The 24,422-nt window shown below is 47.1% G+C and overlaps 1 protein-coding gene across 4 annotated transcripts in view; it reads right to left on the bottom strand.

Annotated features, from left to right (window-relative positions):
* Positions 1–24,422, bottom strand: part of ap3b1a (adaptor related protein complex 3 subunit beta 1a) — a 51,585-nt gene that overhangs the window by 9,291 nt on the left and 17,872 nt on the right. For 2 of the 4 annotated variants that reach the window (XM_030353669.1, XM_030353667.1), the window contains exons 9-26: positions 24,244–24,341; positions 23,523–23,577; positions 23,350–23,421; positions 23,201–23,263; positions 22,537–22,669; positions 22,296–22,405; positions 20,691–20,867; positions 19,965–20,151; positions 18,435–18,565; positions 17,859–18,045; positions 17,365–17,521; positions 15,639–15,759; positions 13,279–13,327; positions 12,829–12,932; positions 5,548–5,776; positions 1,714–1,798; positions 486–583; positions 130–268 (exon numbers count right to left, since the gene is read on the bottom strand). In XM_030353669.1, coding sequence (XP_030209529.1) covers positions 130–268; positions 486–583; positions 1,714–1,798; positions 5,548–5,776; positions 12,829–12,932; positions 13,279–13,327; positions 15,639–15,759; positions 17,365–17,521; positions 17,859–18,045; positions 18,435–18,565; positions 19,965–20,151; positions 20,691–20,867; positions 22,296–22,405; positions 22,537–22,669; positions 23,201–23,263; positions 23,350–23,421; positions 23,523–23,577; positions 24,244–24,341 — 2,195 coding nt within the window. The remainder of the gene's footprint in view (positions 1–129; positions 269–485; positions 584–1,713; positions 1,799–5,547; positions 5,777–12,828; positions 12,933–13,278; positions 13,328–15,638; positions 15,760–17,364; positions 17,522–17,858; positions 18,046–18,434; positions 18,566–19,964; positions 20,152–20,690; positions 20,868–22,295; positions 22,406–22,536; positions 22,670–23,200; positions 23,264–23,349; positions 23,422–23,522; positions 23,578–24,243; positions 24,342–24,422) is intronic. The other 2 variants (XM_030353670.1, XM_030353668.1) reach the window with 1 other exon arrangement.

Genomic DNA, 24,422 nt, shown 5'->3' with positions numbered 1-24,422 from the left:
TCAAATGGAAAACAAAATGCCAGTTTAAATCCGTTCTAAAATTGCCTAAACTGAAAAATTAAATCAAATCAAATTGTATGCAAATCTAAAACCCGTTTCACTTTAGCGTTGTCTTTTGGAGGTGTTTACCTGTGAGTGTTGTTGTGTCCCGTGATGACCTCACCCAGGTTGGCCATGGAGCGAACCTGCTTGTTCAGCACTGCGCTGGAGCAATGACCCTCTGCCATGGTGATGGTGGCCGAGGTCTCGTTCATGCCCAGCAGTTTGCCTGTTGTTGGGAGAGGCACACTTTCACTGCCAATCACCCAGACCTGAACTACGGAACTGCGAGCACACATAATAGTTGGACACACTCATCTGTTAAAAATTAATTGACTTCATTAGAGCCATATATATATATATATATATATATATATATATATATATATATATATATATAAATAATATAGATACACATTTTCACACTTTCTTATTCTTATAATTACCTTGTTCTTTCTCAAAGTCCGCCTGGGTCAGACTAGCGGGGAGCAGCAGCTCACCTACTGCAGGCTGGATGGACACCGAGAACTCTGCCTCTTTAGTACTGGAGGAACACAACATACAGTCAGCAACACAACATACAGTCAGCATACATTCAGCAACACAGCATACGGTCAGGAACACAACATAAATTCAGCAACACAACATACAGTCAGCAACACAACATACAGTCAGCAGCACAACATACAGTCAGCAATATAACATACCGTCAGCCACACAACACACAGTCAGCATACAGTCAGCAACACAGCATAACGTCAAGAGCACAACATAAATTCAGCAACACAACATACAGTCAGCAGCACAACATAGTCAGCAACATAACATACAGTCAGCAGCACAACATACAGTCAGCAATATAACATACAGTCAGCAGAACAACATACAGTCACACGAGTAATACTTCTTTGCTTCGTTAAAAGTGTTACTATGGATCATTATTCATTCCCCATGGGCAGGGGAGAGATTTTGGAACGTGGAAAGACCCAAAAAAAAATAAGGTCTAAAAGTATTTTCCTTATCTGGCCAGTCAAGTTACAATATATAACAATATTTATTGTAAGACAACATTAACTTCTAAAAAATAAACAACACTGTTTAGTTACTGAAACGTAAAAAATAAATTAATAACGAAACACTTTTAGTTCAGCTTCAACTCAAACTAGTTTACATTTTTTCGGTTAGGGTCATCCTACTCTTGTTTTCGTATAAAACCTTTTTTCAAAAGTTTGTTATGAAAATAATACCAAACTGTGGTAAGCATTTTGCGAGCTGATGGATTGATTTCTCCATCCCAAAGAGACTTTGTGATGGGGCTATCGATCGCCTCCAGCGATGGTTTGATTTGGGCCGGGTCTGATTAGAGGAGAATAATAGTTATCCTGGTGAACAGGGATCAATGGAGGCTGATGCCTCACCTGGGACCAGGGAACACATACACAGAGAACAAATCACAGAAAACAGGGAGAGAGAGAAGGAAATGGACTTTGGTTTGGAATTAGACCAGTACCGGGGGGTCGGTAACAAGAGTACGGACAGGGCGAGTTCCCCAGGGGGGGGGGGGGTTGGGGTGGGGGGAACAACAGAAGAGAGCAATGAGACAGCTGCAGGAGAAAACACAGGTCGAATGTGTGGAGTGATGCTGTCCGCCATGGCGTCAGGGAAGGGATTTACCACAACTGGAAGTTGGCTGCCTGCGTGGAGTCGTTGAAGTCGATTCCCATGGAAACGGTAACCGAGGCCTGTGGCTCAAGTCGTTCTGATGAAAGGATACAGCAGAGAGAAGAGAGTTGAGAGCAGAGGAGGAGGTGAGAGAGGAGAAACGAGTAGAGAATAGAGAGGAGAGGGGAGAGGAGAGGAAGAGAGCGGAGAGGTGACGAGAGGAAGAGGTGAGAGGAGAGACAAGTAGACAGGAGAGGAGGAGGTGAGAGGAAAGTCGAGTAGAGAAGAGGAGCGAGGAGAGAGGTGAGGAGGAAAAGAGGAGGTGAGAGGAGAGACGAGTAGAGAAGAGGAGAGAGAAGAGAGGAAGCATGAGTGACATGGGCAGAGTGGGGAGAGTCAGGAAAGGATGGAGAGCTGGGGAGGTGAGGAGAAGATAGGGGGGGGGGGGGGGCAACAGAGTGGAACAGACAGGCATGCACACCACTTGTGTTTTCTACTTCACAAGGCAAGGCCACTGCATTTGAGAAATCTATCCTTCAAATCTCATCCCCTTTACCTCTGCCTCAAAAAAGCAGCCACACAGAGAGACATGACAGACTAGCACATCTCCACAACAACAGGCGAGTCAAAAACATGAGCGCCGCCGTATCAAAAAGGAGATGTGGTGTGTGTGTGTGTGTGTGTGTGTGTGTGTGTGTGTGTGTGTGTGTGTGTGTGTGTGTGTGTGTGTGTGTGTGTGTGTGTGTGTGTGTGTGTGTGTGTGTGTGTGTGTGTTAGTGTGGGGGGGGGGGGGGGCAGCTGAACAGGCGTGACCGGGCGTCTCGTCTACCGGAGCCCGAAACCATTGAAGAGAGAGACGAGAGCGGGAACATCGGGCGGGAGACGGGAGAGGGGAGAGGGGAGAGTACGAGGGGGAGAGGGGAGAGGGGGAGACAGGAGAGGGGATAGGGGGGAGGGGGACAGGGGAGAGGAGGAGATGGGGGAGGGGGAGATGAGGAGATGGGGGAGAGGAGAAGAAGGGAGAGGAGAAGAAGGGAGAGGGGGAGCGGGGAGGAGGATGAGAGGGGCAAGGAGGAGGAGAGGGGAGAGGGGCAAGGAGGAGGAGAGGGGAGAGGGGAGGAGGGCGGGGACGAGGAGAGACAACATCCTCGACCTGCCCGCTGTGGAGTGTCCCCCCCCTCCCCCCCCCTCGGGGAGTGGAGGCTGTTCTACTGTAGAAACTCTTTAACACAGAGGAGCAGAACAAGTGCAACCAGAGCTCCAGGGGGCAGGAATCTCCACCAGGCATGCGTGTGGTTGGATGGTTCAGCTTGTTCTTTGACCTAGGCTAATCTGGTCTTATTGAGCTCTTTGTGTGCCGTCACACAAAACCAGACTCTGGAAGCTATGCACACATATGTTAAATACATAGAGCAGTGGAATAGTGGCGTAGTGAAGTCAAAGCCTAATACTGGACGGATAGCTTTTTGTCACAGCTGTAGAAATGTGGGCAAATCAGAAGGAAGCATTCCTGTGATGAATGTCTGGCATTTGTGTGGGGAACGTTTTGAAAAAGTTTGTCCAAAAGACATGTATGGACAGAAAAGTGCAAATAATATGTCATATGAACTCAAACCAAGTGAATGAGAAGACTAACACCCTTAGTGACTTACAATTTAAAACCATTGCATTTGCATTGGTATGGGATCTTACAAGAAAACAGGATGGGCAATAGTTAAATGATGAACAAAAGCTCTGCATAACATTCCCACAACAATTGTGTAAATGGATGAACTATGGTCTGTCCAGCGCAGACCATCCATAGTGGGTCCAGCGTCCACTCAGTGGAGCCGGGCTCAATCGATCCAAATTACCCACTGTTTGGCTGCTGCAGGTCCATCAATGACCAATCAATCCAGGCAATTGACGGTTTAAACATGCTTGATTGCACCGTCTTTTTGTCTCTCTCTCCCTCTCTCTCGGTGTGTGTGTGTGTGTGTATGTGTGTCTGTGTGTGCTTGTGTGTGTGAGTGAAAGAGACAGACGGAGAGAGAGGGAGAAAGAATTAAGGAGAGGAAACACCCAGAGAAGGCAAGAGAGGAGAGACCTGGGCCCAGGGGTGTGCTGGGTGGACTGCAGATCATGTAGATGGAGAAGGAGATGTATGGCGATAATGTGCATTTCTATTCCTAATCGATCGAGCAGGCTAGGAATATAAAGTCATATTGGCTATTGTAAGATGGGGGGAATGAAATATACAGGCTTCTGTAAGATTGGGGAATGAAATATATACTGACAGAAAACAAGTAAATGTGGAGGAACATTTTGAGTGGTATCACATCCTATGGGACATTTATTGATAGTAGAGTTTTCTGTGATTCAGGGCTGAAAAGTGCATTTACATTTTAAAATGCAAGGCAACTACTATTGGTTAGTTGAAAATAATAATCATCATTGAGATTAAACATCTCTTCCAGTGTCCTGGCCAAGATAGGCCATAGTAGCCTACAGTCACACATAGCATACACAAAAAACATTAGAAAAATAAAACTAAAACAGTCCGCAGGGGGGAAGGGGGATATCAATATCGCAAGACATTTCGGGAGGCTAAAGGAAGAGTAATATTAAGTTTGAGTAACAAAGTGTAAAGACATTTCGGGAGGCTCAAGGAGGAGAGTAAAGCGTAGTCTTGTGGTGGACTCCATAGACATAATTCACCATAGCCTACTGTGTTATTGACATGTTTTCGTTGTGTTATAGGGACACTGTCTTTAAGAACATGTCACTTGTGTGTTGATATGCCGGTCAGCACAATGTTTGAATTAAACGGTTTTTATGTGACAAAAAGAACGACCTGCCGTTGCTTGTCGAGGTGAGAAATAGTCTCTTCCCTTATTTTATCGCAATTGATATAGTCTATAGACAGAACGTCTTACCTGGGAGAGTTTGTCGCCGGCGGAGCCGTTATGTTTTTACCTGGTCGAGTGTCGCTTCGGTGTGTGCACGTGTGTGTGTGTTCTTACCTGCGCCTGTGCCGATGGCGGAGCCGTTAAGCGTCTTACCAGTGCGGGTGCGTGCGTGCGTGTGCGTGCGCTTCCGTGTATGTGTCGCTGCCTTTGTGTTGACGTGCGGTGTGTGCGCGTGCTTATGTGCGTGTAGTGTGTGCGCATGTGTGTTCGTTTCCGTGTATGTTCGTGCGCATTTGCGTGCTTGCGGTGTATATATGCTTTCGCCCTTGGCACATGCGCACTTCAGTAACTGGTGCGACAGGCCTGCTATTATAGTAGTACGATTTACACATACTTACAATCTATATCTTATAATGTTAAGTTTCTTTAGAAATGAAGTATTTTATTGTTTTGCGTCTCATTAAATGAACACACACACACACACCCGAACCAACACACACACACACAGACACTAGTATCTTTACTTTGTCTTGAAAAGCATGATGTAAATAGTAATGGATTATGGAATATGATTATAAAGAGTGTTATTTTGAGTATGTGCATTAATATGAGCATTGTTACTATTATTATGAATATGTGTATGAATATGTGGGTATTATTATTTTGATTACTATTATGAGTATGATTAAGATTATTATTGTTAGTATTAATATAAGATAAGATATACTTTATTCATCTCAGAAGAGAAATTTAGGAATATGAGTATGGCCAAAAGTGTTATGAGTATGATTAAGATTATTATTTTAGGTATGATTAGGAGTATTATGGTGAGTATTATGGCCAGTATGATTCAGAGTATTATGGTGAGTGTTACGGCCAATATGGTTCAGAGTATTATGGTGAGTGTTACGGCCAATATGATTCAGAGTGTTATGGTGAGTATTGTGTGACTCCGTACCGACAGGGCTGAAGCGGTGCAGGGTGAGGCTGGCAGGGCTGTGCTCCCCCAGGTGGATCCCCTCCAGGGGTTGGTCCGAGGCGTTGGTCAGGGTGATCTGCAGTTGCACCATGCTGGGCTGGTACAGGAAGGGCTGCCGGGGGAAGTGGTAGCGCGCCGAGAGGCCCTTGCCCGACATGTGGTGGAGCAACTCGTGGCTCTTTACCGGCCCGAAGGGCTGCACCGTCACCTGGAGGGAGGAGGGATGTGAGGTCATGAAGCCGGCCTCTGGCCCAGGGGTCAGGGCCAGAGGCTCAGAGACAGCTAGACCAGACAGCATCCAGCAGCTTTACCATCCATAAGGGCAATAGATCTATTTCTGTCCATTTTTAGTTCTTATTTTAATTAAGTCTTTTTTTGTATTACCATATTTTACCAAACTTATTTCCTGTCGCGGTTTGATAAGGTATTTTATGGACAGGAGAGCAGTAAAACAGCAGTGCATTCAGACGTGTTCGATGTTTGTTTTCTGGACGTTCTTCATAAGGAGGAGATGTACTTTATCAAATCCATACGCCAAATCAGGGGAAAATAGGCTCGGCCAATTCCTCAAATTACACAAATGCATTTCTTAAATAAAAGAAAATGAATGAAATGAACAGAGTTCTGTTCCAATAGGAAGAAAGTGCTGTAGCAGTAGAGTCTGTCCTCTTCCACCGACTACTTAAAACCCCCAGCAGACAAAGGTAAAGGAGAAAGAAAGAAGGAAAACAGGTTGATTTGTACCTTGAGAGTAAGTAAAAGAGAAAGAGAAAGAGACAGACGGAGAGAGACAAAGAGAGAGACAAAGAGAGAGACCAAGATACAGACAGAGAGAGAAAGAGAGAGAAAGAGAGAGAAAGAGAGACAGAAAGAGAAAGAGAGACAGACAGAGAGAGAGAGACAGAGACAGAGAGAGAGAGACAAAGCTAGAGACCAAGAGCCAGACAGAGAGAGAAAGAGAGAGACAGAGAGAGAAAGAGAGACGGAGAGAAATCGAGACAGAGAGACCAAGAGACAGAGGGAGAAAGAGAGACAGACAGAGAGAGAAAGAGACACTGAGACAGACAGAGACAGAGACCAAGAGAGAGAGAAACAAAAAGAGATAGACAGAGAGAGTGATATGAAGACATAGAGAGACAGAGAGACAGTGTGAGAGAAAAGGATAAATGGAGACAGAGAGAAAAAGAGAGAGAGAGAAACCGAGAGACAGAAATAAAGTTTAGGAGAAAGAGAGAGACAGAGAGAGAAAGAGAGAGACAGAGAGTGAAAGAGAGAGCCACGCAGCCAACATACTTGCTAATTGTTTATCACACCTTAACACGCAAACTCTATGCTACTTGTCAATCGCACGGTCAACCCCAGAGCTAACAACCAAACTATATTTTATGCCTCAAATATAGACAGTTTGACAAGAAATATCTTGTCCAAAAACCAAACAAATGATTAAATCCAATTCAGTAAGAAAATATGTAAAGTAGTGTGTGAAGCAGACAAACATCTAATTAAGCTAATTTAAGATGTTTGAGGCACTGTCAAACTCGGGCAGTAAATCAACAACACGTTGTACACAGGCGTGTATCACTGAAAACAGGTATTTTTGGGACTGGAGATTTTTCAATTAAATCATTGAATCTTGAAGATGTGAAACGCTCAACCTCCCCAAGACCTCTCGAATGCCTAGGACCAACTTTAAACTTTGAAGAAGATCCATTCTCTATATGCGTCTGCGCTGATAGTAGATCAAATAATCCACATTTTATTTGCCAAGGAGAACCAACAAAAGAAACAATGTGAAAAGCGGGTTCACTATCATCGAGTCATTCACTAGAACTCTAGGCTGGATGAACTAAGGGGCTTGCTTTCTCAAAGTAAACACATTTACCTTCCTAACTAACAGTACATAAACAAGGGTTATCATAACACATCTGTTATGTTTAGAAACAGGAGTGGATTACTTTCAATCGGTTGTGAAAATAACAAAAGGAGAAGACGACCTCTCTGTCCTCTCCGACTCTCTGTTCCCTCTTTCCTCCTCTTCCTCTCTTCCCTATCTCTGGTCACTCTATCCTTCTCCTTCTCCCCTCACTCTCCCCTCCTCTTCCTCTCTCTCCTCCTCCCCCTCTCTCCCCCACTCTCTCGCTCTCCCCCTCTCTCACTCCTCTCTCTGAGAGATAAACAAACATAGCCCATCTGTTAATTTATCAGGCAATGTTTGGATGTTGTCAAGAGCAGTCGTTGTCGATAAAGCTTCCTGTAACATCTGCCACATGGATTTATCCCCCAGCCCCCACTCAAGGTCCTGCCTGCAGAGAGAGGAGGACGTATCTTTGTACTGCTCATCATCACCAGTCTAATACAGTCTGGTACAATCCTGGAAGGCAGGCACACACACACACACACACACACACACACACACACACACACACACACACACACACACACACACACACACACACACACACACACACACACACACACACACACACACACACACCTACCTGTGTCTTATTAACAGACCCCCACCCACACCCACACGCTTGTGCTACCCAGCGCCTGACCAGCACTCTAAAGTGTAAATAACAGAAAGAGATGTAACCTTGACTCCCCCTGTCAGTCACCATCACACCCTCACCCAGCCCCACCCCCCACCCTGGCTGTGCCCGGACAGGAGACGGGGGGGGAGGAGGGGCAGTAGGGGGTGACACCGGGAGAGGAAGGTGATGGAGGAGCTCTATTATGTATCAAGTTAAAGCGGGAGGCGGCGGCGGCGTGTGATGGACGAGACGCCAGTCACCTTCAGAGTCGGACGCTCGCCGCATCCTCCCAGGGAAATGACCTGAGAATCCCGCTGACATAAACACAGGGAAACTAAACAGGGGAAGAGCCGTCGCCAGGGCAATCTTGTCGTGCTTAGTGCGGAAGAAGCCCAATTTGACAGCAAAGGGTGGGGAGAGGTGGTGGAAGAAGATAGAGGTGGAGCAGGACAGTGGAGGAGGAGGAGGAGGAGGATAAAGGTGGAGGAGGACAGTGGAGGAGGATAGAGGTGGAGGAGGATAGATGAGGAGGAGGAGGATAGATGAGGAGGAGGAGGATAAAGGTGGAGGAGGAAAGTGGAGGATAGAGGTGGGGGAGGACAGAGTTGGTGGAGGGGGATAGTGTAGGAGGAGGAGGATAGAGGTTGAGGATGAGAGAGGTGGAGGAGAGAGTCGGTGGGGATGGTTGCGGAGGAGGATAGAGGTGGAGGAGGATAGAGGTGGAGGAGGAGGATATAGGTGGAGGAGGAGGATAGAGGTGGAGGAGGATAGAGGTGGAGGAAGACAGATGTGGTGGAGGAGGATAGAGGTGGAGGAGGATAGAGGTGGAGGATAGAGATGGAGGAGGATAGAGGTGGAGGAGGAGGATAGAGGTGGTGGAAGAGGATAGAGGTGGAGGAGGATAGAGGTGGGGGAAATGGAGCAGGTGGTGGCAGCGATGGGTCATGGTGATGGCGGTGTCAGTGGAGGTAGTGGTTGTGTTGGTTGGGGTGCGGGGGTGGGAGTGGTTTTGGAGGAGGTGGAGGTGGTTGGTGGTGGAGGGTGTTGTGGAGGAGGGTGTTGGAGGTGGGGAACGAACACAGAAGCATTGGGCATGCATTGAAAATCCATTTCGTTTTAGGTTTCTTCCTTCATATGCGTCAGAAGACGACTGAACTTAAGGGACGGGATTTTCATTAGGGGCACTAAAATGGCTGCTGGGAGGAAGTGAGGGAGGCGGGGTAAGGCGCATGGGGTTTGACTTTTGGCCGTAATTGTTCCCCTAACTCTGGAGATGACAATTAATGGAGGGGTGGAGTGGAAGGACCTTGATGGTACGTTAATGTTCGCCAATGTTACTCCACCGCACCGGCAGGGCTGCGCGGCACGCAGACCCAGGGCCAGTTCATTTACGCCAATTTACCTCCAGATTAGGTATTCAAAAACCATTAATTCCCAATTTCTGAACAAAACAAGTGAACCCAGGCGATGGGAAGGGGTGTTTAGAGGAACAGAGTCCAACAGTTACTTTGCAGGGGACCTCGCCATTAATTCATCTACAGGCGCTGTCACAAGACCGATCCATTATTAGAGGTTGTGTGGAGAAGAAACTGTCACACAACCACAAAGTAGGGAAAAATATGAAAAACACATCAGAAACTCGGCGATTAACTAACTATGTTTATAATAACGAATAACTACATCTTACCACAGATGCTGAAATCTAACAAACAACATATAAGAAATATGTTCATTAATGAATGATTGATGTTGGAAAAAATATAATGTATGTATATATAATGAAACCCAAAGTCAAAAAAGTAAAACATAAAAGCCAGCAGTCCTAACGCTGCATTAGCAACAATAGCGCTCTGTCGAAGCGCCACGGGTTTCTTCATGGCTAGCTCATTGGCTAGCTTCACGGTAGTTATCCCCCGTTGCAGCAGCAGCATGGGGGGCGGAGACTCCTCTGGCCCTTCCATAATTAGGCTGGACCCAGCGAGGGGAGGGGTCAGACGGGTGAGAGGGAGATGAGGGGGGAGGCACAAGGGGGGAGGCCGGCACCCGCCTGATGGGCACCAAATGAACAAATTATGATGCCCCCCCCCGCCCCCCCCCCCTGGGCGTGATGGGGTCAACCGCCTTGCGCCCCCCCGCTGACAGTTCAATTTCCCCCCAGCGCGGCCCCGCTCGCCGGCATGCTAATTATGAATGAAACGTTATCAGCCGGCGCTGCCGCCGCCACCGCGTGGCTCGGACAGCGGTCGGAAAGAGGTTTGCGGCTGGGGAGCGCGGGGGGCAGGCCGGGCGCTTTAAAAGGCGTTTGCGGGAGAGAATCTAATGTCAAAATGTTATTAGAGGGAGCGGTAGGCCCGGCCGAGGAAGGAGAGGGGCGGGGGGAGGTCAGAGCGGGGTCCGGGGTTAATCTAAATGCCTTTGATAACCATGCAGTAATTCTCTAAAAGGGCTGGGCACTCAGCTGAGACCGGCTCTCTGCCGTTGGGGGCGTATTGGAGAGAAATAGAAATGACACTGGGGCCAGTGTGTGTGTGTGTGTGTGTGTGTGTGTGTGTGTGTGTGTGTGTGTGTGTGTGTGTGTGTGTGTGTGTGTGTGTGTGTGTGTGTGTGTGTGTGTGTGTGTGTGTGTGTGTGTGTGTGTGTGTGTGTGTGTGTGTGTGTGTGTGTGTGTGTGTGTGTAGGGGAGAGATGGCAGGAGGGGTTTGCGGTGGCGAGGAGCATAAAGCTGTAGTTATTTACCTTGTCTATGAATTCTGATGCCCATCATGTATTTATGCATAAAATTGACTCTAAATCTGTTGTAATCTGCATTTGGATTCTCCATTACTCCCCGGCCTTCACCCCAAGCCACCGAGAGACTGACAAGTCCTGCGGAGCGTAAACACAGACAAGCCAGGCATAAACCAGGCCTGAGAGCAGCCGTCAATCATCCTGATGGACAGGCAGGTGTGATGGGCAGCACTGGAACAGAGAATAACCCTCCAGGAGGCAAAAGCTCAACAGAGGGGGTGGAGAACGCCAAGTCTTAGGAACCTACCCTCGGATATAGTCTTGTTAATGGATTTGGATTTAGTCTAATCCTTGAGCAGTCACACTGTGTAATAGCAGAACTTCTGACCCAGCAGTCATACTGTGTAATAGCAGAACTTCTGACCCAGCAGTCCTACTGTGTTAAAGCAGAACTTCTTTGAGGAGATTGTTTTGTTTCAAAAAAAATCTAAAACAGAAGCTGTTATCCACCTACATATGACGGTGGTGGAATGTATTGTTACAACCTAGTTGTCAGTGTGTCTGCGAGATGTATGTGTTCTCTGTGGAAGCGTGTGCCTGGGATGAGGCTATGGATGTGAGTGCGTGTGTGTGTGTGTGTGTGTGTGGGTGGGGGAGTGGGTGTGTGTGTGAGTGTGTGTGTGTGTGTGTGTGGGGGGGGGGGTCACAGGTCCCCGCTACAAGTATTTCTTGCTTCTTAGGGATCGCCTTTTCATGCTTCCATCTTTGTTGTTGTTAATGCGTGTTGGATGTATGTATTATGTTTACGCTCTTGTATTGTCCGGCAACTTAGCATGAATAAACTAAACTAAAATTTGACTAAAATTTGAGATGACACGGCAGGAAACCAAAATCTGAAAGGGGCGGAGCTAGGCCTTGTAGCTTGTTACGTTATGGAGATATTCGACTGAAGAAAACAAAATATGCGAGTGGATGAATCTTTCAGAAGGGGATTGGCACAATATATTTCTACACTGGTCTGTCTAGACAGTGATCATTTGAGACCTTTAAAACACTTTTTAACAGTTGACTACTGCTGGCCGAGTTACTGTACACCAATGACTCGGCCTCCACCAACAACATGATAGGAACTACTGTGATCCTAATATACTTATTTTTAAGTACGTCCAGCTATTTCAAGTTTGTTTATCATCTGAACACCAAAAATGTGTTTCTAGAGCGGGTCAATAGAAAATTCAGTTTGTTTAGAAATGATGGATGGAAAACAAAAAGAACAAATAGATACACTGCTCCCACAGAGACTAAAACCTGGAACGCCATTTGCTCCTATGGGAAAACAAGACCGCACACAAGGAGAGAAAGAAGCTGTCAACGGCAGAAAGGTCAACCATCACGTATACACACGGCGACGACGCAGGGGACCCGACAGCTGACAGAGAGGGATGGAAGGTGACAGAGAGGGAGACTGAGAGAGACACGAAGAAAGAGAGAGAGAGAGAGAGAGAGGAAGACAGAGACAGAGAGGGAGAGAGAGAGACAGAGAGAGGGAGAGACACACACACAGACAGACAGAGACACACAAACAGATAAAGACACACAGACAGCCAGACACACACACAAAGATAGAGTGTCAGACTATAACTAATGAAGGGGAAACGGGCAGGGATGCCGGTTATAAATACGAGGATAAGGGCGGAAAAGGTCAATAGCAGAGACGCTCCACCAGGGAGAGAGAGAGCTAATTTCAGCACTTCATATGTAACCTGTTCACTGTCACTGTCCCCCCCCCCCCCCCCCCCCCCCCCCCCCCCCCCCCACACACACACACACACACACACACACACACACACACACACACACACACACACACACACACACACACACACACACACACACACACACACACACACACTGTTGGAGAAAATGGTTATTTCTTTTATCTCTCACATGTGTACGAATATGGTGCACGGACCGAAATGCCAGCAGACGAGACACACACCTGCATTGGGGAGGATACGCTGGAGAGAGACAGTCCCTCCAGGTCCGACAGCAGACTGGGGGAGTACGCTGAGGCCTTGGGTGTGGTCGGGGCGGATGGAGCCACTGCAAGAGACGAACAACACCAGCCGTAATCATCCTTCTGCACTCATCACAACAACAATAGTTTGACTTCTCACTGACAAGGACAATCACTGTTTACGCCGTGAGCGACAAACCCAAGTTTTTATGTTTTGTTTACTCTCATTATGCTTCTGATTTGATTCAATTGGAAATATATTCCCGATTTGTGCTCTTTATGTTTTCAGCTGATGTGGAGGTTTGTTATTGTTGAGGGTGATGCTGCACGCAGCGTGTCTCTGTGGAGGCACACCGACCAACTCTCTGTCCACTGCGTCGCTCTGAAAACCGACCGGCGAAACGTGGGAACAGGAGAAGCTCCTCAACTCACCGTCATCCAGATCCAGCAGAGACACCTCCTTCGGGGGCCGCTCGTGCACCTGCAAAATAAAACCACAACAGTAACTCACCAGTAGGCCCCCAGCATCACCAGCAGCCTGACGGAGCCCAGTGGCGGCGCCAGGGGGCCCGACAGCGTGACAGCTGAAAGAGACGACGGCGACTGACGGACGGGCCGGCGGGCTGAAACAGCTTGGAGTGTGGTGTTGGGTGTGCGTGCGAGACGTTTCAATCCCACTGACAGCTGGCGGTGTGGCGGTGTGGCGCCGCCCGCCCTCCAGGAGAAGGTGCTGAGCGTACACACGGGGGATCTGCGTCGCCACGTCACCTCCGATACGGGCCGGGCCGCGGAGACGGGGTCAGGCCTGTCACGCTTCTGACTCGTAGGGATTGCGACAAATGCACCCTAGTGCCTCGCAACCACCCCGCATGGTAATCCATTCAAACACGCACTAGCACACCCAGGCCATTTACACGGGGTCTTTGCTCTGCACGCGAGTCCCACCAGCCACACAGCTTCATTCCCATCAGGCAGAGGAGGGAGCGGAACATTCCCCTCTGCTGACGGAGGCTGGGGGGGAACCGGGATGTACTGTACGGCGCAGGGAAGACAACGTACAGTATGAGTTTATCATGGCCTGCATCTGATCAGTGCTGTTGGGACTGATGCATGTTGGAGATAATGGAGACCAGGTTGAAGGTTAAGATGGGCGAGGGAGGAGATATGACAAACACACACGAGAGAGAGAGAGAGAGAGAGAGAGAGAGAGAGAGAGAGAGAGAGAGAGAGAGAGAGAGAGAGAGAGAGAGAGAGAGAGAGAGAGAGAGAGAGAGAGAGAGAGAGAGCTGGCAGAAAGAAATGCATAATTCATGCTGGATGCCGAAATGACAAAATGTATGAAATGGAAATTTCATCATGCAGAACGTGGGATGGATAAAGGTGTGTGTGTGTGACGGGGAGTTTGATGTGAAGTAGGACCGAGTGAGATATAGGTTTGCAACGGACAGAGCCAAAACATTTAGCGGAGAGTTGTTATTGTTATCAAAATAACAATTTACAAGACAGGATCTGCATTTTAATTTACCAATAAGTGTGTACCAAGGAGATTATTGAGCGGTAAATGTTGTGTGAATCAGAAGAAAAAGGAAAAATATGTGCAATATTATATTGGATGATACATACTCTTACGATAAAATAAGTTTTACCATTAAACCTAGATTTGCATTTGCTATTTAAAAAGTAATGTAACTGAATATTGAGTTTAATCACAACAGTTACTAGTCCACTGCCAACAGGGCTCTTACAATTATTAAATAAAAAAAAACATCAAATGATCAAGAAAGTGCATAAATACATCAGCACTGTTGGGAGGAGCCTTGTAAAGCAGAAACAGCATTTCAGTGTCTGACTCTCTATAATCGTTACTTGCAATGCAGTAAAGATTGAATTAAGTTGCAATTTTGTCGTCAATATCGACCTGAGAAGGATGAAGTGGTTGCATGTGTCGACCGGTTTGATAACGGAGGTAAACAGTGGCAGAATGACAGTGGCAGAATTATAGTAGAGTAGGTAGAGTAGGTAACATCCAATATAATTTTCTTCTGATTCACACAACATTTACCTCTCAATAATCTCCTTGGTACACAATTATTGGTAAATTAAAATGCAGATCTTGTCTTGTAAATTGTTATTTTGATGCAACTCTCCGCTAAATGTTTTGGCTCTGTCCGTTGCAAACCTTTATCTCACTCGGTCCTACTTCACATCAAACTCCCCGTCACACACGCACACATCAATAATAGGCGATAACTCATGTCAGTCAACCGCAAAAACTATCAGCGAAGCATTAACCCTCCTTCGTAGTAAAGCAGAATTAAACCTCCTTTATAGTGGTGGGTGAACACGCAAGCCGGCTCGGTATATACGGCGTTTGGATGCTTACCGCAAGTCCACAGCAATGCTACAAAGAGCGGGACTATACGTTTCCCCGTACATGGTCCTTACTGTTAAATGGTAAATGGACTGTATTATACAGTGCATTTCTAACCAGTGGCCACTCAAAGCTCTTTAAAATATTGCCATACATTCACCCATTCATTCACACACCGACGGCGGGTCAGCCATGCAAGGCAACAGCCAGCTCTCATCAGGAGCAGTCAGGGTGAGGCGTCTTGCTCAGGGACACCTTGACACTGAGCTAGGAGGAGCCAGAGATTGTACTGGCAACCTTCCGGTTACCAGCCAACGCCGCCCTACCTCCTGAGCCACAAGCCACCCCTGTTGAACTGTGAAGCCCGCTGGATATCAGTGCGGACATCACCGGACGGCTGGGTCCTCTGTGAAACGCTCACCTTAGGTTTGGACCTGCTGGAGCTCTTCTTCTGCTCTGTGTCCGAGTCCGAGTCTGAGGAGGAGGAGGCGGAGCCGTCCTCTGAAGAGCTGCTGACCATGTTGTTGTTCTCCTCAGACTCGCTGGAGAGGAAACACAGGAAGCACAATGAGGGCTTGAGGTTGCTCTGGGTGCTAAGCCTGTACCTGCAGCCTACCTGGAGGCCTCCCCAACCAGAAGGTTCCCTGTTCCACACTTTGAAAGAAAGCCCAGACCACACAGCCAAGCTACAGCACTAAGCAATGCTTGAGGACATTGAAAGGGTTTTGGGGATATTTACAAACAATTTTTAACTGAGAAAGCCACTTTAAGAGAATATATTAAAATTCAAAACACTATCTTTTTAGACAAAGTGAGAACTTCAACTTTGCTGGTTCAAACAGCAACTATCAATATGCTTTTGTTTTGCCAAGTTAATTGACTGTTGCGTTCCCCTCCCCCCCACCACCATCTCTTCCACTTGCTCCGTCTCTTCAATTTGTCCCCATAATGAGTGTTTACTCCGGCTGCCTGCTCTCCTCAGCTGTTCAATTAATGAGGAGAATTGTGACGGTAGCTGGCTTTTTAACTTGGGAGATGATGAAAAGCCAGTATTAATTTGGCCTACAGATTTCATTTGCTGGGAACAGGAGAAAGCGATATAAATCACGGTGGGCATGATTAGGCCCTGCCTGGAATGACTGGGCCGTAATGAGGGCATTATGCTGCGTTTGTTGTGGAAGCGCTGGGGTAAGCCACTCTAATTACTCACTGTGTATGCGCGCCCGCGTGCGTGCGTGTGTCTATCTCAATGTGCGCAAGTCTCAAAGTGCACAAGTTTCTATGTGCATGGCGTGCCTTTGTGCGTGTATCTTGCGAGCATGCACATCTCATTGTGTACCTGAGCACGAGTGTCAGTGTATGGTGGTCGTGCGTGTGCCTTTGTGTGTGCCTATGTGTGTGTGTTTGTAAGCAGTGGTGTGAGTGGCTCTAATGAAACCCTCTAATTGAGGGAACAGGGTCATCTGAGGGGCTGGGGAGCAGGAACGTTTGCTGTGAGCTGTGTTCATCAACAGATCAAGTACTGTCGATGAAAAAGTGTGTAGAGTGTGATCATAGCTGATATTAATGACTCAAATCTCATTTATCGGGAACACCAGACTGCTAAATGACCAATCAGAAGTCATTATCCATTAGCTATGTAAATGCAGCTTGCTCTACTGGAGGGAAAGGCCCGTTAGTTTGCTCGTTAATGGAACTCGAGCAAATGATATTCCAGCAGAACGGCCAGCCAAGCACAATGTGTGTGTGTGTGAGAGTGAGTGAGTGAGAAATTGAAATATCTGAGGAATTAACAGAATAAAACAACGAGAGACGCCCACACAAAGTACAGGCAGAACGGTACCCAGGGAAAACAGAGTGTATTTAAAGCAGTCCATGTTGCCATAGAGAACCTTGTCTCCTCTCGTGTCACACCGAATACAAAATGGCTGAAGAGGCGAGCAGATGGAGGCGTTGCGTTATTGGCTCTGCGTAGCGCCGCTCACGTTCGCTCGCAGCGAGTACCACAAACGCACACCTGTTATAATTAGCAGAGCCTGTCTGTGAGGCAAGAGAAACTAAACGGGTGACATCTGGATGCGCTGAGTTACCGTGTGTGGGTGGGTGGGGGGGGGGGTCTCAAGACACCGAGGTGATCTACCGCGTACCTGTTGACAGCTTTCGACTTGGCTTTGGAATCAGTGTTTTTCTTATTCTTCTCCTTCTTCTGGTCCGTTTCGGACTCACTGGACCCCTCCCCTGATTGGCTGGAACTCTTTGGCGACTCGTCGCTCGTCTCCTCGTCGCTTTCCTCGGAGCCTGAGCCTGAGACAACACACAAGTTCAATGTGTACACAAATTGACACTAAATATATTAGTGTAGACACTTTATACCATTGCAAAACAGCCATTCACCACTGGGCTCATCGAGGTCTGGAAGGTCTGCCGAGGTCTGTTTGTTGCGGAGGAACAGTCAACCTCACCTTGCAGCCGATTGGATGAGCTCTAGCCAGTCACATCCCACCACCACCATGGTGCATACAGAAGTGGTGCATTTCCATGAGCACACGTTATTGCTTTAATTGTTAACGTTTTCATTGAATTTAAAACTTCAACGTGGGCTGGACACTTAAAGAAACACAGGAATATTAATGTTTCGCACCTTCACTACTGCTGCTGCTGCTGCTGCTGCTGCTGCTGCTGCTGCTGTCGTTGCTGCTGCTGCTGCTGTTCTTGGATCCTTTGCGGTCCACCTGCTCGCCCTCGGAGTCAGAGTAGAACTTGTCCTCTGACTTGGCTGACTTGGCCGGCTTGGACTTCCCCACGGTGGGCACCCACTCATTCACCTGCTGCACCACACAAGAGGAGACCCATAACAAGAGTCCCCCGAGTAGGAGTAGACCAACTGTGTGTTAATGGGTGAGATAAAGTCCAACAGCAATACGATTTTAAAAGCAACCCTAATTGTTGGAAGGGAAAATTACTGTTACCATAGATAATTCTATTGAATTGGTTAAGAAAAACACCCAAACGAGTGGCCATGTTGTTCTCAAACATAACATACTGAACTTGCATCATGCATTTATTTCAACCAAACAGTAAAGAAAGCACCGTGAAGTAAATAGGTTTTACATATAACCCAGTATTAACAATAGTCTGAACACTAAGACCACAGCTATGTATCGGATCCATGTGAAGTGCATATAATGAGACCAAGCATTAGTGGGCCCCCCAGTACCGGCTCGATGACCTCCACGTTCCTCACGGACTGGTCCGGAGCAACCGCTGGCCAATCAGAGAGCTCCTGGTAGCCCGACGCTTTGAGGTTGAGGCTGTGGGACAGCGTTCCCAGCTGGTAGCGATCGCGGTCTGAAGGGGACAGGAGGCGGAGGAATCGGCTCAGACACATCAGCGGGAAGGTTTAGGAGTTATTGATGGAAGACGCAATGGAGTGGATGAGAAACAGAGAGATAAATAAAAGTCTGTGAAGGTTACTTCAGTTATTAGCATTCAAAATGTGGCTTAATGTCATCAACCCAACAAAGAGCTCTTTAGCACAAGGTCTACGCATCCTCTCCCAATTTACACTATTAATTACATGGGCTTCAGGTGGTATGTGTGTGTGTGTGTGTGTGTGTGCGTCTGCGTGTGTGTGTGTTGTCAATGTGCAGTCGGATTTTTGTTCTCAAAACTGTGCTTCAACTAAACCCTAAATTGTGAATATTAAAAATGACAGGGACTGTTAACGCCTTGCATAAACAGCCAGTTGGTGCAAAACGGCCTCAGAATGTTAATGTATTGCAACGCTTATTCGGCCGAAATTGTTTCAAGGAGAGGGAGGGAGGGAGGTAGGGAAAGGGGGAAGGAGAGGGGGGAGAGAGAGAGAAAGAGAGAGAGTGAGGGAGAGGGTGAGGGAGAGGGAGAAAGAGGGAGAATGAGAAAAGGTTACCGTTAACAGAGTAATTTGCCCATCTCATTAGTCCTAGGTAAAGACAGACGACCCCTGTGCCCTAGAGAGAGCTAGTCACAGCAGAATGATAAAACCACGGGTTCTGTATTCTCCATTGTCCCTCTCCCGCTGAATTAACATAACTCCACCGAGAGAAGAGGTCCAGTTCACGCAGATACTCTTAATGTAGGGGGAGCGGGAACTCATTCCACCATTGTTGTTATCTTGTCATTGAGAGGATGCTATATTACTGCCATACAGGAGCACATTTGTTAGCATGCTGTTGTTGACACGGGAAAAACAGTGAGAAATAATTAAAAAGGCAAAGACATTTTGTCATTGAGAGGAAGTAATTTTTGTTTGAAAAGACTAAAGCATGGGTGGAACGTTCTTGCTGATGTCAGGACCGCAGAGTCGCTGACCAGCTTTCGCAAAAGACTCAAGACTCAATTGTAAAGACTTGCCCTAGACTCTGCATGGCCACGTCCTGGCATTTAATATAAGCACTTATTGTATGAGGTACGTCCTGGCACTCCATAACATTTACTGAGTTATGTTGAATCTTATCCTAGCTATCTTTGTTGCGAATGGGTAAACTTAGCGATTGGAAGTGCTTTGCACTCTTTGAACATCCTTACGATTCCGACCGATATATTTTTGTTTCTCCTTCTTCGGACGTATTTATTGTAAGTCGCTTTAGATAAAACCGTCTCTGAATTTCCTTATTGTAAATGTAAATGTTGTAGGTCGGTTTATCTTATAGAGCAAAGGTAAACGGAGAAGCTTCCGTCGTTGTGAGGGAGGTTCAGGCGGTTATACCTTTGAAGGCCGACTGCAACAGCGGCGCCGGCTTGGGGGCCAGCAGGATGCGGCGTGCGTATTTGCTGAGCGCTCCGCTCTTTTCGTTGGGCACGATCAGCTGGCGTATGAAACGTGTGCGGTCGCGGATGTCGTAGTTCTGGTCGTACTTCCCCAGGTTCAGGATGTACTGGGTCAGCAGCTTGGTCTGTCGGATTGGAGAAACATTTTAAAGATCCCATATCATGTTTTTTTCGTGTTAATAATTGCTTTTGCCAAGCCTGTATGTTAAAAATACCTATTCATATTCTCACACTTTTCAGTTCTGCAAAACCAATTTTAGCTTATTTCAAAAACTCTGTTTTGTATCATGTTGCCTTAAGGCCCCCCTCCCGAGTAGCTTTTTTCTAGCTTAGCAGACGCAAAACATGTATACGAACGTCATATACAGGGTGGCACATAACTTTTTAAATGAGTTACTCAGGTGAGTTAGGGGAGATAGTGCTGGTACTCTCCCCACACATAGCTCCACATGTACCATCTGATCTTATGAAACTTACCCAGATCCACAAAGGAGATTCCACTTTAATACACAACTTCTTAAGCACAGCAGTGTTTTTTGTGCCACCTTTTTTTTATAAAACTGCAGCAGCTTGACCACGGAGCGTTTGAATATCTCACAGTAAGGAACGTTGCAATCAGCTGATTTTGCGCAATTTCCCCTAGGGTCCCTCTGGGGTCCCTCACCTGTTTGGAGTTGGTCAGGTAGAGTTTGGCGGCCAGGTTGACGATCTGCAGCTTGACGATGTCCTCCTCCGACGTGAAGCTCTTGGCCATCTTGCGGAGGACGTCGGGGGCGATCTTGGGCACCCTCTCGCAGTACTCCCCGATCAGCCACAGGATGCTGGCCCGGGCCATCGCCACCTAGCCACCCGCAGAGGGGAGCACACATGTTCAGCCGCTTGGAGGTTATTTTAAGTTCAGTAATGAGCTGATGCTTTTAAAGATCCCAAATCATGCCTTTTTAGGGTTGATAATTGCATTTGGGAGTACAACTAGAATAGGGTTAAGAAATACCCCACACTGTTCATTTCTGCCAAACCAATTTCAGCGTCTTACAAAAACGTTCTGATTTGTATCACGTTGCTTTAAGCCCCCCCTCCCGAGTAGCCCAGTCTGCTGTGATTGGTTGAACGCTTTGCACGTGTGTCTGCAAATTCACACCCCAGAGAAATTGTTAACATTGTGGGTAACCAGGAGGCGACTGCAATGCCCACTGCACAGTCTGATGGCACACTATTATGGGAGAAAAGTTTGAGCGCAAACAGGCTGTATCACCCATTTATTGGGGGCCGTCCTCGGGGGGCGTGAATACTCCCCCTGGCTCTGACGTAGTTTTTCTAGCTTAGGAGACGTTAAACATGTATACATACGTCATATAACAGTCAAAAGTAAAAAGGAAAAGTCGCAAGAACATGATGATCACCCCCAAGTGACTTGCAGAGAATCCAGGTCCTGTGGTCATTAGATAGCAAATAGGGGAGGCTGTGCACAATGGGTTAGGGTTAGGGTTGTCTCACCCAGAACTTTTAGCTGGGACCCAAACACCCTAGCCACTAGACCCCTAGTATGTATCAATGTACCAAATAGAAAATGGTGTTCGCAAACAAAATGGCAAACTTTCCCAAAGCGCCCTAACAGACCACTGCCTGCCCGGCTGCCCGCAATACAGACCTACTGAGTTGTGACGGATTTTGTGCATTAGTAGGACCCTTTAAGCAGGGGATACAAGGACAGAGATCCAAGTCCGCTCCTGGCCTAATTAAACCAACAACTGCAGAGCCAGCTTCCGCAAGGCTCAAGACGCACTTGTTCAGAGTTCACCGAGACTCTGCATAGCCCTTGTCACCCCTTGTCCCACCTTTCCTAGTTATAGTATGTTGTAGGTTCTAGCACTTAACTAACGCACTTATTTTATGTCATACTTAGGTATATAACTTAGTTGTGTGGCATCTTCTCCTAACTATCTTTGTTGTATACGGGGAATGGGAATCTATTGTAAGTGCTTGGCACTTGGTTCAACAAACAGCTTTTATTGAAAGCGGCTTACAATAAGTACATTTGCCAGAAGAAGGTGAAACAATATATCGCTGTCGGTACAGTAAGGATGTTTGTGGATTCAAGTGCCAAGCACTTACAATAGTTTCCCATTCCCATTGCTAATGCCCTAAATGTAACTCAGACATTGCAGTCTGATTGTACCCTTTCGAGATCACCGTATTCGTCTGCAGGTCACTAGCCTATGAGAACACACCCTTTTAGAGTCTCTAGCTCTAGGACTGCACATTGTACCGTGATCTTGTCAAAGAGCTTGGCCATGTGCTTGATGATTTCACTGTGCTGGGTGGGTTGGGTCTGCAGGAGCTTCTTGATCACCACCACACTCTCCGCCACCACCGTCTCTGTGGAAAACAGCACAGAGTGTCTCAAAACACACACACACACACACACACCCGCAGAGATCTTCACAGAACAAACACACAAACAAATTACGACAGGACCTTGATAATAAACTAAGTGTGTTGGACGGTACCGTCTCGGTTGGAGAGCAGCAGCACCAGGCCATTGAGACAGGTGTCTGTGACCTCAGAGATGTTGGTGGCACACCTGCCGATGGCCTGAATGGTGGCGGCAGCAAACGCTTTGTCCTGGCTCTTCACATAGGTCTGGAGGGAGAGGGGTTAGCACTGAGAAGGAGCATCTGCAATGTTCTGGGGGAGACGGCACAGAGCCTGGGCAGGAAACCAACCACTGTCAGGCTTGGGTCGGCATGTAGCTCAGGACTAGTGCAGGTTGGCTGGTAACCGTAAAGGTTGCTAGTTCGATACCCGGCTCCTACAAGCCAGGGAAGAGTGTTGAGGTGTCCTTGAGCAAGACGCCTCACCCTGACTACTCCTGACGAGCTGGCTGTCGCCTTGCGTGGTTCGAACCGCAGTCGGTGTGTGAATATGTGCATGAATTGGTGAATGTGAGGAAATATTGTAAAGCGCTTTGAGTGGCCACTGGTTAGAAAAGCGCTGTGTAAATGCCCCATGTCCATTTACCATCAACAACAACTAAAAAGTGTAAATCTTTCAATCTTTCTGATTTGTGAGGCCAGATGAATAACCAATCGCTAACCTTACAGTGGGAATGTATGCTGGTCATGATACAAAATATGAATAAAAGACGAATTACATTTATAAACCGAGACGAACCTGGAATTCTCTCAGAATGGTGGATATGTTTGCCTCGTTCGCCAGGTTGGTGAGAATCTCCAGCTGAGGAGCGAAAACACAGGATTTAAAATAGTAATTTCAAACTAAACTCTATTTGTCACAACAGCTCTATGGCCGGGTTGAGCTACCTTCAGTGTTTTGATGTGCGTGGGGTCTGTTGATCTCACGTAGAAGCTCTTCATGTAGGGTTCAAACATGCCCTGGGTGGGGGAGACACATCGTGTTATACGTGACAGGATTCACATCGTGTTATACGTGACAGGATTCACATCGTCTGGTACTCTCTGTAGTGACATCTTACCTTCCTCTGGATCGACATGGTGGCAATGTTTTGCAGCACCACGTACTGCACCTCTCTGGAGAGAAAAAAGACACGTCTTTATGACTCCATTATTCACCCACTAGTCATCCAGCAGACACACTCATCAAAGACAATCCTCGTTATAAATGCGGCTCACAATCAGGTTAAGTTTCTTTCTTTTTTTTTTTAAGATTTATTTTTGCTTTTTTACACTTTATGCTAGATTGAGATAGACAGAAAGGTATGGGAGAGAGAGGGGAGGACATAGAGAAAAGGAACACGGACAGGAATCGAACCCGGGTCGCTGCGATCAGGACTGGGCCTTAATGGTATGCGGCCCCCCAAGTTCTGTTAATTGACTGCATTTACATGCCAAAAACTGTAAAGCTCTACCAAATGAAAGGATCTATGTATCAAAATGACTGCACTAAGTCTTAAAATGACAACTATAGGTCATCAGAGAATAAGGAAACAAAGTGGAGAAACAAGCCTCTCTGCCAACAATGCTATAGCCAGCCGGTTCTGGTTTGTATCGGCCTGTACGAGTCACCATTCTCCCAGTCCCCTTTAGGTGGTTTACCATTCCATGAGAATAATACGGTGGGTTCCTGGTATCTGTAGATTTATGTCTGTTAAATATGGACTATTGCATCCATCAGTTGGAAGTATTTGTTGGCCTTCAGTGCAGTGTAGAGCTGAGACAAGGTGGTCTGAGTCCTACCTGTGGCTTCTGAGCAGTCTGACCAGGGACTTGGTGACAGCGCTGACTTCGTGCGTCGGTGCAAGGTGCCAGTAGAGCTGGGCCACGGCCATCACCACCTGAAAGACCCCAAGGCTTTAGTGATGATGTCATTCACAAAGACCCCAGCATAAGACTTTGGTAATGATGTCACTCAGAAT

The sequence above is a fragment of the Gadus morhua genome, chromosome 4 (assembly GCF_902167405.1).
Source record: "Gadus morhua chromosome 4, gadMor3.0, whole genome shotgun sequence".
NCBI lineage: Eukaryota > Metazoa > Chordata > Actinopteri > Gadiformes > Gadidae > Gadus > Gadus morhua.
Note: the sequence above shows the minus strand (reverse complement) of the source record. Positions and strands in the feature narration are given on the sequence as shown.